This window comes from Citrus sinensis, chromosome 7 (assembly GCF_022201045.2).
Source record: "Citrus sinensis cultivar Valencia sweet orange chromosome 7, DVS_A1.0, whole genome shotgun sequence".
Lineage (NCBI taxonomy): Eukaryota > Viridiplantae > Streptophyta > Magnoliopsida > Sapindales > Rutaceae > Citrus > Citrus sinensis.
In genome coordinates, this window is record NC_068562.1 from 20,821,976 (window position 1) to 20,835,065 (window position 13,090).

Genomic DNA, 13,090 nt, shown 5'->3' on the forward strand with positions numbered 1-13,090 from the left:
CAGAAGAATCACCACAAGACATTCCCATGCCTCTTAACAAAGATAAAGGCCCAATGGACCAGTATCATTATCGTACTGTCCAGATCCAATCTTCAGATTCCTCTGACTCTTCTGAGCCTGAAACAAATAACTCATCTTCGTCCTCACCCTATGACTTATCACAAGCCTCCACTGACTCTGAGTCTGAATGTGCTGACATTACAGGCATATTAACGGCCACTGAAACTGTAGATCCAAGTGCCTCTACTTCAACACCTATTGTTGATGACAATCCTTCTGACCAAACTTCTCAAACAGACCCAGTACCGCCACCAGTTCATGAACACTCAACAAAACCATCTTCAGCATCTTGGTTTACGTTTGATGACGTTCCCCGTCACAAATAGGCAGCTAGACTTCAAGAATTTGCTGCTTGGATTGATCTCCAAGGTACCAAGCCTAATGCTCACCCTCAAGCCGTTCTTCGTAAATTCATGGCCCGCTCCACGGGTTCTTTACGAGACTGGCTAGAAAGCTTAGGGGAATACAGACAACTCCAATTCATGGAATCCCCAGTTGGTACAGCCCTCAATCTTATTCATGAGCAATTTATCGGTGAAAAAACTGCTTCCACTGAAGCAGACAGAAAAGAATACCATCAGATGAAATGTTGTGCTCTTAAAAGACATCTTTTGGATGCTCATTACAAAAGAATGAGTATTCTATTCTACAAGCTAAATGGGTTCAATGAGCCATCCCTTAAACATGTCTTCATCGCCTCTCTTCCTGCTGAATTACAACCTGATCTTCAAAGAAAACTCATGGCCACAAATCTGAGCATAGCTAATATCTCTCTGGGGAAGATTTTCCAAATGGCCATGCTATCTCTTGATAAGATCTATGAACAAAAAGAATTCTCCAAAGATCTCATGGAAGACAAGAAACCCTTTTCTGAAGCTTGTAAAAAACCTTATCTCACAATCGAGTGTAAGGATGAAAAGAAATGTGTTTGTCCAACCACAAAGAAATGACATTTCTGGAAACACTTCCACAGAAAGTCATCCTCCAAAAAACCTTTTCGGTATTTCAAAAAGAAAGATGTTTCTCAGTACCGAAAGAAAAAATCCAACCGTTGTTTCATTTGCAAGAAACGCGGTCACTTTGCCCGAAATTGTCCTCACAAATCAGCCAAAGCTATTTGACTTATCCAGCACCTTTAACATTCTTCTCTCTTATCTGAGAATGAGGATGTCGAATCCAATTTTTCAGAACAGTCAGCACAAGATGATCAAACTACCTTTCTTATCGCAGAATCTTCTGATTCTGAAGATATTTCAATCATCTCTACAGTCCAGACTGTTAATCATGTTTCCACTATTCCTAGACCTTCTCTCAAAATGTCCATCATTCCTTCCAAGTTTCATAAACCTGTTTCTGTCATCGGGTTTATTGACACTGGTGCAGATACCAGTATGATTGATCCTTCTGTTCTTCCATCAGACTGTTGGGAACCTCATTCCAAACTCTTCAGAGCAGTTAATGGTGAAACTTTTGAAACTACCTTGATTACCAAAAAACCCATTGGTATTCAATTCTTTCCGAATTGCATAATTTGGAAAAAGATTGTAGCTTCCAAACTCCCTGATAAAGATTTGCTTATAGGTTTTGACATTCTTCATCTGGTTAAAAACATATTCCTCACCAGTTCTGGAGTTCGCTACAAACAAATGTTCTTACCTTATACAGATACCCTACGTCTGTATTCACTTTCTGAAACATCATTTCCATACAATCAGATCTCAAAAAAGTTCTTAGAGTTATGTCTAGAAAACCAGTTCCATCATCCTTCACCTCTTTGGAAAAATGAACAATTTTTCATTCACCTTCCTTTTAAACTCAATGAAGACATAAACCCCACAAAAGCTTCACATCCGGGTATGTCCCCTTCAGATCTCTTGCTTGCAAAGCAAGAATGTTCTCAGTTACTTCAATAAGGTCTTATTGAGTCTATTGATTCAGATTGGGCTTGTCAAGCCTTTTATGTTGAAAAACGATCTGAATTAGTTCGTGGAAAAAAGAGATTAGTGATTGATTACCAGCCACTCAATTCTTTTCTTAAAGATGATAAGTTTCCCCTTCAAAAAATCCAGACCCTGTTTGTCCATCTTCAAGGGGTTCATATCTTCTCTAAGTTTGATTTAAAAGCTGGTTTTTTGGCAACTTGGTATTTCACCAGTTGACAGTCACAAAACTGCCTTTTGCATCCCTGATGCCCATTATCAATGGACTGTTATGCCTTTTGGTCTTAAAGTCGCTCCCTCCTTATTTCAAAAGGCCATGACAAAAATCTTTAGTCCTATTCTCCATCATGCATTGGTCTATATTGATGATATTTTGTTATTTTCCTCTGACCATGAGAGCCACCAGAAGCTCCTTTTGGATTTCTTTCACATTGTGCAAGCACATGGCATCATGCTTTCCGAAAAGAAAAGCAGCATAGGAAAGGAATCAATTGACTTTCTTGGCATGGTGATTAAAGACAGCCAGTATCAACCTGGTCCCCATATTGCAATTGAATTATTAAAGTTTCCGGACACACATCTCAACAGAAAGCAGATACAACAATTCCTAGGGATTGTTAATTATGTTAGTGATTTTATCCCAAAAGTTGCAATTCACACCAGCCAGCTGTCATGCATGCTCAAAAAATAGTGCCCTCCATGGGGCCCTGCTCAGACAAAAGCTGTCAAGCAGTTAAAGGCGATAGCACAATCACCTCCTCCACTCTGAATTCCCACAAGTGGACAATGCATCCTTCAGACTGATGCCAGCGATGATTATTGGAGTGCAATTCTCCTTGAAGACATCAATGGCGTGCATCATTTCTGTGCACATGCAAGCGGCCAGTTTAAAGACTCTGAAAAGAACTACCATGTGATCTACAAAGAGATTTTGGCAGTTAAGTATGGCATTAAAAAATTTGAATTCCATCTTATCAGCAACAAATTCCTTATCAACATGGATAATTCATCTTTTCCCTGAATCTTTGACTTCAAGAACAAATTGCTCAATTACTCAGCCTCAAAACCTGGTTTGCTAAATATGATTTCACTGGTCAACACATAAAAGGCAACCAAAATCTCATTCCAGACTTCCTTACCCGTCCAGCTATAAATAAACCCGCACTCATTTCCTTAATTCAAACCATTCCAGTTATAGCCATGAATCGCCAACTTCCTTTCAAAGCTCTCAACCAAAGAAATTTCCCCATGAACATCTCTTTCCAATCGGCTTACCAATTGCAAGATTTTGCAAAAAAGTTCCTTTACCGATTTTTCTTTAATGTCCAGACCAAAAACCCTGACCGATTTCCTAATCTATGCATGGAGCACTTATTTCTCATAGGTCTCACACTGTGCTCTCTGTCCATCTCTGAAGATGAGCTTTGGTACATGTGGTGTCTTACCACCTTGTATGCTACAAAGCTAGTTTTTCCCATCAAACCAATCCTGACTCACCTTACCACTCCAGAGTTCTCACCAGACCTTCTTTGGACTCTCTTTGAATGGTATTCTCCCCTCACTTGGTGGCACAAGCAACTCCAAGACTTGTGTACCTTTCATGGATTAGACAAAATGCCAGAACAAGAAGCGAACATGTGGACTACGGTCTTCATCGTCCACAGGCCTTATTTCCAGCATCCGAAAACACGAGACTACTGGACACAGGACATGGTATATGAATGGAGAACTTACCCTCACCCTTATACTTTCATCCATGATACATCGGTCACCTCCGTTCTCAAAGCCTATCTCATAGAACTTAACAATGTTCCTCCACCTGCCACAAACATTCACCACACCTCCATTGGACCATCACACACCCTTGAAATAATTCCAAAAACACAAGGTTGTACTCTAGGTTCAAGTTCCAAGTCCTCAAGGAATCCTTGTCATGGAACAACGTCCTGACTGCACCAATGTCTTATTCCAAGATGCTCACGACCCATGGGAAGACTTTCAGTCCCTTCTCCACACTGACACTCCCCATTATACTGTCGCCAACCCAGACTCTCCTGCTGCATCTATCTCACAGCACATGACTGAAGCTGATGAAGAAAAGCATCACCAAGCTAAGGCATATCTTGACCAGAGACAGAGGCGTCGGCACGAGCGACAATATGAAAAAGACACAGGAGACGTGTCACCATCGCGCTATCCATCCACTCCATGATGACACTTTGTCGCTCTCCCACAGGTTTTGATGCAATAACCCATGTGACTCCCGTTTGTCTTTTATTAAAGTCCTTATCCATATGCTTTACTTTTGTTAAAGAATTGTTTTCAAAAATGAATTTCGGATTTGGTATTAACTAGATAAGTGTATATCGGCTGGAAACCAAGGTGTGCGGACTACTGGTCCAAAGGAGATTTAAATATCTTGGCTTGCCAAGGATCTCATCACTCTGGTAAAACAACGCCACGTACAACTACCCAATGTCACTGGTTTCCCGTCGATATACAATAATATTCTAGCTTGTGGGCAAAAAGTTTTTGTTTGGCGCTGATACCATATTAAAATTCTCCCTCCTAGTTTATTTCATATTAACATATTCTACCCTTTTTTTTTTCTAGAGGAAGATGTATATATGGTAATCTAATGCTGTGTTTACTTTCTGGAGTGGGAGTGTAGAGTGTAGATTTCTCCCACTCCAGTGTTTACTTACCATTTTTAAGGGGGGAGTGGGATTCCCACTCCCATGGGGGGAGGTGGGAGTGGGAATCCACTCCCCCTTTACCCCCATAATTAAAATAAATAAATAATATTTAATAAAATAAATAATATCATATTTATTAAAAATAATAATTATAAACATATTTATTTTATTAAATTTAATAAAATAAAAATAAATAAATATTATATTTATTTAAATAATAATATTATATTATTTTATAAATTAAATTCATTAAAAATAATAATATTAAACATTAATTTTAATAAATATTAATTATTAATAATAAATATTTTATTCTAAGAAAATATTAATTTTGTACTATATTATCAATAATAATGTTTCATTTGTGTTGCTATTATTAATCATTTTTATTCACATAATTTAAATTAAAATTAATTAAAAAATTATGATTTACATAATTAAGAATATTAATAATTATTATTAATTTACAAATATAATAAAATATTTATTTTATTTTTTAAATATATTTTTTATTAATTTTTTAATTACAAATTATAGTTCTTTAAATAAGGGTAAAATTATAATTTAAAACTATTTACTCCCAATCCAAGACAATGTAAACACATAAATTGGATTCTGGTTTCAATTCCATTCTCCCATTCTAATGTAAGTAAACAACCTATTCTCACTCCCACTCCTCAAGATTCCCACTCCAATCCAAAATGTAAACGCTACCTAAAAGTTGGCCTTACAACCCCAAGTTCAGCAAGTGTTGTGTTTAAGGCAATAGAATTTGGATCCTAAAAAAGCCACTTAACCAATGGCCATAGCTTTGAATTGAGTGGGTGGTTCTCTCCTGACATAACTCTTACATCAACCTAGAAGCAAGTTGCTAGTAAGAGATGTTACTCCTGGAGCTCCATGGTTCCAACGAGCATCATGACACTATTGTTCCTATTCCACACCCTAATCCCACTATCTACATACTCTTCAACTCGATCATTCTAACATATTCCTTGACATGGGGAGATATCTTGACCAATTCGTGATATTGTACATAATGGTAGGGCCTATCCACAAGACAATTTCAAAGTTAGAAATCATGCCCTTCATCGAAGTGTTTCCATGGAAAAGAGATTAATGTCCATGCATTCTAACAGCAAAACTTGTTCATAACATGAACTACTTCCTTTATGAAGTTACTTCTAGTGTTTCCAATTACCTTTATATATCCACCAAAATCTCTAATTGTAGCATTTTTTAGCAAACTAAACATGGAAAGAATTCAATTTCATCCATGATTTGCATTCAACCAACATAAAAATTTTTAATAGATGATATCTAATATTTTCCAGCAACTCAAAATAATGATTTCCCTGATTATATCAGAAATAGACATTGATAAACTACAAAGATCTCAACATAACCCTCAGCCAAATTAGAGATAGATGGTGTGAGTCATGGACACCAACGTTCATGAAGAAGAAGTTTTAGCGTCTATTGGAGTCTTTTCCCACTAACACTTAATTAGCTATCTTTTTTCAAGTTTGCTTCCTCATATTAGTTTTTGTTTTTATACACGTAAGTTATGGTCACAAGATTAGGAAGAGTTGTTAGAAATTATTTACATTTAAGCTCCTTCAATTAATAAAAAAGGGCATGAGAAAATTTCCTAAACATTATGGTTTGTTCTCACATGAAGAGAGCTACTTCTTGTTATTATTCTTTTAGCTTTGAGTAGGAACTATTGTTGGCATTAATGCTTACTATGGCGACAAACAAAACCTGAATCAAAGCTTTAGAATCAAAGCTCAATGGCATCCAGGATGGAATACATAGTGATGAGAACCATCAAGGGACCATTAAAACTTCAAGTGATCCTTTGCACATTCATGGAGGCCCAATTACAAGAGCAAGAGCCAAAAAGATGCAAGCTGCTTTAAATGGATTAATTGAGAAAATATGGATTGAAAATGCAATTCAAGATGCAAGACATCATGAATTGGGCTTGAAGAGAAGACAAGGCATTGTGGGCATTATTCAAGTCATTGGGCAGCCAAATACACAAGTTGTATCAAATGCAGAAAGGTCAAATTCGGAATAAAAACTGTATTGATTGAGCCAGAATTAAAATGCAAGCTATATACCGTTGGAAAGATAATTAAGTTAGCTTTCCAATAAATTTTACAGAGATGGATTTGGAGTTCTCTAGAAGGAGTTATGACCAATTCTTTACAGCTTGTTCAGACTTGGGATTTTCAACGAATCCTTTGTTTTTCAACTTATTTGTTTGTTTTGTTTCAAGTTTGTCAATGATAGCATTAATTATAGTAGGCTAGCATTAAGTTTGTCAAAGATAGCATTGATCATGGTGGGTTGGTGAAGACTTTTGAAACATCTTTTGACAAACTTACTTGGAGGGTTGTTCCAATGTTTCCATTTGTATTTTTAGGATCTTGGGTTCCTTTTAGCCTATTTAAATTCAGCAACCTTGGTATGTAAGGAGATGAATGTTATTTTGAATTTGAAAGATTATTCTTTCTTTGGTTCTTTTGAGAACTAGTGAACTTATCAAGAATTTACATTCTTGTGGTGTTCCAAATTTAGACTTATCACTCACCTTCTCATCTTTTTCTTGAGTGTGGCGTCAATACCCTTCTCTATACCTTTGGTTCATGTTTTCTTAAGCATTGGGTCAAGGTTTTTGTTTGCCATAAATCTGTTTAGAACTTTCTTGGGAAGTTGAAACTACAAATTAATTGTAGGATTGAAAGTTTCATTGTGGGATTCGTATCATTTGGTATCAGAGCTAGTTTCTAATCAGGTTTGAATGTCTTATTTATTTTGATTATCAAAAAAAAAAAGAAAAAAAAACGTACAAAAAAAAAAGATTACAAAAAAAGAGTCAAGTATTTCTACTTTCATAGTTTACACATATCAATTGTGTTGCTTTGCTTGCTTGCTTTCCTTTTTTCAATTTCCTTTTCATTCTTTGTGTCCTCTTAATTTCTTTTCTTTGTTAGTGTGCTGGATTGTCATATTTGGTGTGCCACTTGGGTTTTTTTTTTTTTCTTGATTTTGTTTATTTAGTTCAATAAAGAACTGAAAGAGAGAATTAAGTGTGGTAAAAGGCAATTTGTGTGTTAAACACGAGAGTTAAGTGACATCAAAATTGAGTGAAATACGTGAGGGAGTGTTGTGAGGTCTTTTTGCTAACAATTTTTTTTTTCAGATCACAAATATGTCAAAAGATCAAGAAGCTATAGACCAATCAATCATGCTCAAAGCCATGCAACAACAATTTGAGCACATGAATCTGATGTTTGGAGAGATCCGTGACAAATTGGAGAGGCAAGACACTGCCATAGCCAATCTACAAAGGGGGCAACAACCAATAGCTCCTAATGTAAGAGGTAATCAAGGGCGTGCTGTCATGGGAGAAGAAGATGGCGATGACGTAGATGATTTTGATGACCAGGCCACTGTTGACATGCGTGGAAGAGATAATAGAAGGGCAAGACGTATAGATCGTGATTTGGGGAGTATAAAACTGAAAATTCCTTCTTTTCAAGGTAAACATGATCCGGAAGCTTATTTAGAGTGGGAAAAAAAGGTGGAGCTAGTATTTGATTGCCACAACTACTCTGAGGAGAAAAAGGTAAAACTAGCTGCTGTTGAATTTACTGATTATGCTATTATTTGGTGGGATCAACTTGTTTTGAGTAGGAGACGAAATCGTGAAAGGCCTATAAACACTTGGGAGGAGATGAAGGCCATTATGAGGAGGAGATTTGTTCCTAGTCATTATTATAGGGAGCTGCACCAAAGGCTTCAAAGTCTTACACAAGGTTCTAGAAGTGTGGAAGATTACCACAAGGAGATGGAAATAATCATGATTCGAGCCAACATTGAAGAAGAACGAGAGGCCACTATGGCAAGATTTTTACATGGGTTAAATCAAGATATTGCTAATGTGGTTGACTTGCAGCACTATGTTGAGTTGGAAGACATGGTTCACATGGCCATGAAAGTGGAACGACAATTGAAAAAGAAAGGTTCCACTAGAACCAATTTGGGTTCATCTTCCTCATGGAAGTCAAAATGGAGCAAAGATGAAAAGGTTGTTTCAAAGCCTCAGATTGAGCCAATCAAGGATCATAAAGAGGGAGGCAACCAAAGTAAAGGTAAATCTGATTCCCAACACTCTAGAAATAGAGATATTAAGTGTTTTAAATGTTTGGGGACAGGTCATATTGCATCTCAATGCCCAAATAAAAGAGTAATGATCTTGAGGGATAATGGTGATGTTGAAACCGAGAGTGAATCAGATGATGATCCTATGCCACCTTTGGAGGATGCTAATGATGGTGTAGAATATCCTGTTGATGGTAAGTTGATGGTTGCTAGGCGTGCTCTCAACATGCAAGTTAAAGAGGATGCGGAGGTACAACGTGATAACATCTTTCATACTAGATGCCACATCAAAGATAAGGTATGTAGTATGATAATTGATGGAGGAAGTTGTACTAATGTAGCTAGCACTAGTTTAGTTGAAAAATTAAATTTGAAAACTTTGAAACATCCAAGGCCATATAAGCTACAATGGCTGAATGATTGTGGGGAAGTTAAAGTAAATAAACAAGTGCTGGTTTCATTCTCTATTGGGAGATACAAGGATGAGGTTCTATGTGATGTAGTACCCATGCATGCTGGACACATTCTTTTGGGTCGACCTTGGCAATATGATAGGCGTGTGACACATGATGGATACTTAAATAGATATTCTTTTGTAATGAATAAAAGGCAAATCACTCTTGTACCATTAACACCTAGGCAAGTGTATGAGGATCAAATGTCAATAAAAAAAGAGAGTGATACAAAAAATGAAAATGAGAGTACAAAAGAAAGAGAGATTGAGAGAAAAGCAAGTGAAAAGATACAAAAAAATATTGTTGAGAGAAAAGAGAGGCAGCAAGTGAACTTGTTTGCAAAAGAGAGTGAGGTTAAGAGGGCTTTTTTTTCAAAACAGCCTATCGTTGTACTTTTGTGCAAAGAGGCTTGTTTACACACTAATGAGCTTAACTTTTCTTTGCCTAGTGCTATTGTGACTCTTTTGCAGGACTTTGATGATGTGTTTCCAAATGAAGTCCCTAACGGTTTGCCACCTATTAGGGGAATTGAGCATCAAATAGACTTCGTCCCTGGAGCTACCATTCCTAATAGACCTGCATATAGAAGTAACCCCGAGGAGACAAAGGAGCTTCAAAGGCAAGTTGAAGAACTCTTGGCAAAAGGATATGTGAAGGAGAGCATGAGTCCATGTGCAGTACCAGTTTTACTAGTGCCCAAAAAGGATGGAACATGGAGGATGTGTGTTGACTGTCGTGCAATTAATAAAATCACTGTAAAGTATCGACATCCTATTCCTAGACTTGATGACATGCTTGATGAATTGCATGGTTCTTGTGTGTTTAGTAAAATTGATCTTAAAAGTGGGTATCATCAAATTAGGATTAGAGAGGGAGATGAGTGGAAAACTGCCTTTAAAACAAAATATGGTTTATATGAGTGGTTAGTGATGCCATTTGGGTTATCTAATGCACCTAGCACTTTTATGAGGTTAATGAACCATGTTTTGCGTGCTTTTATTGGCAAATTCGTAGTTGTCTATTTTGATGATATTTTGATCTATAGCAAAGGCTTAGATGAACACATTGAACATTTGCAAAGTGTATTGACTGTTTTAAGGAAGGAAAAGTTGTATGCTAATTTGAAGAAGTGTTCCTTTTGTACAAATCAGATTGTTTTTCTTGGTTATGTTGTAAGTGCTAAAGGAATTGAGGTTGATGAAGAGAAGGTAAAGGCTATTAAAGAGTGGCCTACACCTAAAAGTGTAAGTGAGGTAAGAAGTTTTCATGGTTTGGCTAGTTTTTATAGAAGATTTGTGAAAGATTTTAGCACCCTTGCTGCACCATTAACTGAAATTGTGAAGAAACATGTGGGATTTAAGTGGGGTAGTGAACAAGAAAAGGCATTTAATCTAATTAAGGAGAAATTAGTTTCTGCACCATTACTTGCTTTACCTGATTTTACTAAAACTTTTGAAATTGAGTGTGATGCTTCAGGTATAGGTATTGGAGCTGTTTTGATGCAAGAAGGGCGTCCAATTGCTTATTTTAGTGAGAAATTGGGTGGAGCAGCCCTAAACTATCCTACCTATGACAAGGAGATGTATGCATTGGTGAGAGCTTTGGAAACTTGGCAACATTATCTTCTACCTAAAGAGTTTGTTATACACACTGATCATGAGTCCTTGAAGCATTTGAAAGGGCAAGGTAAGTTACATAAGAGACATGCCAAATGGGTTGAATTTATTGAGCCATTTCCTTATGTGATCAAATATAAACAAGGTAAGGAGAATGTGGTGGCTGATGCATTATCTAGAAGGTTTTCAAAGATGGCGCATTTCATTCCATGTCATAAAACTGATGATGCGACAAGCATAGCTAATTTGTTTTTCAAGGAAATAGTCAGGTTGCATGGAGTACCAAGGAGCATAGTTTCAGATCGAGATGCTAAGTTCTTGAGCCACTTTTGGAAAACTTTGTGGGGTAAGTTGGGTACTAAACTTTTGTTTTCTACTACTTGTCATCCACAAACTGATGGACAAACTGAGGTTGTAAATAGAACTCTGTCTACTTTGTTGCGTGCCATTATTCAAAAGAACTTGAAAACTTGGGAAGAATGTTTGCCACATGTTGAATTTGCTTATAATAGAACTGTCCATTCAGCTACTAAATTCTCACCATTTGAGATTGTATATGGTTTTAATCCATTAACTCCTTTGGATTTATTACCTTTACCTATTGATGAACGTGCTAGTATGGATGGTAAAAAGAAAGCTGAATTTGTCAAGCAATTGCATGAGAGAACACGTCAACACATAGAAAAGCGAACTGAACAATATGCTACTCAAGCCAACAAAGGACGTAAGCAAGTGGTTTTTCAGCCTGGAGATTGGGTTTGGGTGCATATGAGAAAGGAGAGGTTCCCAGCACAAAGGCGTTCCAAGTTACTTCCAAGGGGAGATGGTCCATTTCAAGTGGTTGCACGGATCAATGACAATGCCTACAAATTGGATCTTCCTGGTGAGTATAATGTGAGTGCTACTTTCAATGTTTCTGATCTTTCTCCTTTCGATGTAGGTGAAGATTCGAGGACGAATCCTTTTGAAGAGAGGGGGAATGATGAGAACCATCAAGGGACCATTAAAACTTCAAGTGATCCTTTGCACATTCATGGAGGCCCAATTACAAGAGCAAGAGCCAAAAAGATGCAAGCTGCTTTAAATGGATTAATTGAGAAAATATGGATTGAAAATGCAATTCAAGATGCAAGACATCATGAATTGGGCTTGAAGAGAAGACAAGGCATTGTGGGCATTATTCAAGTCATTGGGCAGCCAAATACACAAGTTGTATCAAATGCAGAAAGGTCAAATTCGGAATAAAAACTGTATTGATTGAGCCAGAATTAAAATGCAAGCTATATACCGTTGGAAAGATAATTAAGTTAGCTTTCCAATAAATTTTACAGAGATGGATTTGGAGTTCTCTAGAAGGAGTTATGACCAATTCTTTACAGCTTGTTCAGACTTGGGATTTTCAACGAATCCTTTGTTTTTCAACTTATTTGTTTGTTTTGTTTCAAGTTTGTCAATGATAGCATTAATTATAGTAGGCTAGCATTAAGTTTGTCAAAGATAGCATTGATCATGGTGGGTTGGTGAAGACTTTTGAAACATCTTTTGACAAACTTACTTGGAGGGTTGTTCCAATGTTTCCATTTGTATTTTTAGGATCTTGGGTTCCTTTTAGCCTATTTAAATTCAGCAACCTTGGTATGTAAGGAGATGAATGTTATTTTGAATTTGAAAGATTATTCTTTCTTTGGTTCTTTTGAGAACTAGTGAACTTATCAAGAATTTACATTCTTGTGGTGTTCCAAATTTAGACTTATCACTCACCTTCTCATCTTTTTCTTGAGTGTGGCGTCAATACCCTTCTCTATACCTTTGGTTCATGTTTTCTTAAGCATTGGGTCAAGGTTTTTGTTTGCCATAAATCTGTTTAGAACTTTCTTGGGAAGTTGAAACTACAAATTAATTGTAGGATTGAAAGTTTCATTGTGGGATTCGTATCACATAGCATGGAGTTGGAGGTGATCAACAAGTTGCAACAGCGGGAAGACACCATCAGTAGCTTATTCGATGCTCTGCTCTATAGTCGAGAATCCTTTAATCATCACAATAGTGAGTGGGAATACCTGTCGCATACCAACTGAACTAATCATGATGACAGTCAAGTAGTGTTCTCCTCTAAGATAGTGAAACTCGAATTCCCATGGTATTCTAGT

General features: G+C 36.9%; 1 protein-coding gene across 1 annotated transcript; it reads left to right on the top strand.

Moving 5' to 3' along the window:
- The first annotated feature begins 6,517 nt into the window (after window positions 1-6,517).
- LOC127903816 (uncharacterized) lies at window positions 6,518-12,708 on the top strand. Its single transcript, XM_052445030.1, has 2 exons — window positions 6,518-7,499; window positions 7,908-12,708. Exon 2 carries the CDS (start codon window positions 7,917-7,919, stop codon window positions 12,183-12,185), a length of 4,269 nt encoding a protein of 1,422 aa, XP_052300990.1. The 5' UTR covers window positions 6,518-7,499; window positions 7,908-7,916; the 3' UTR covers window positions 12,186-12,708.
- Window positions 12,709-13,090: the final 382 nt, after the last annotated feature.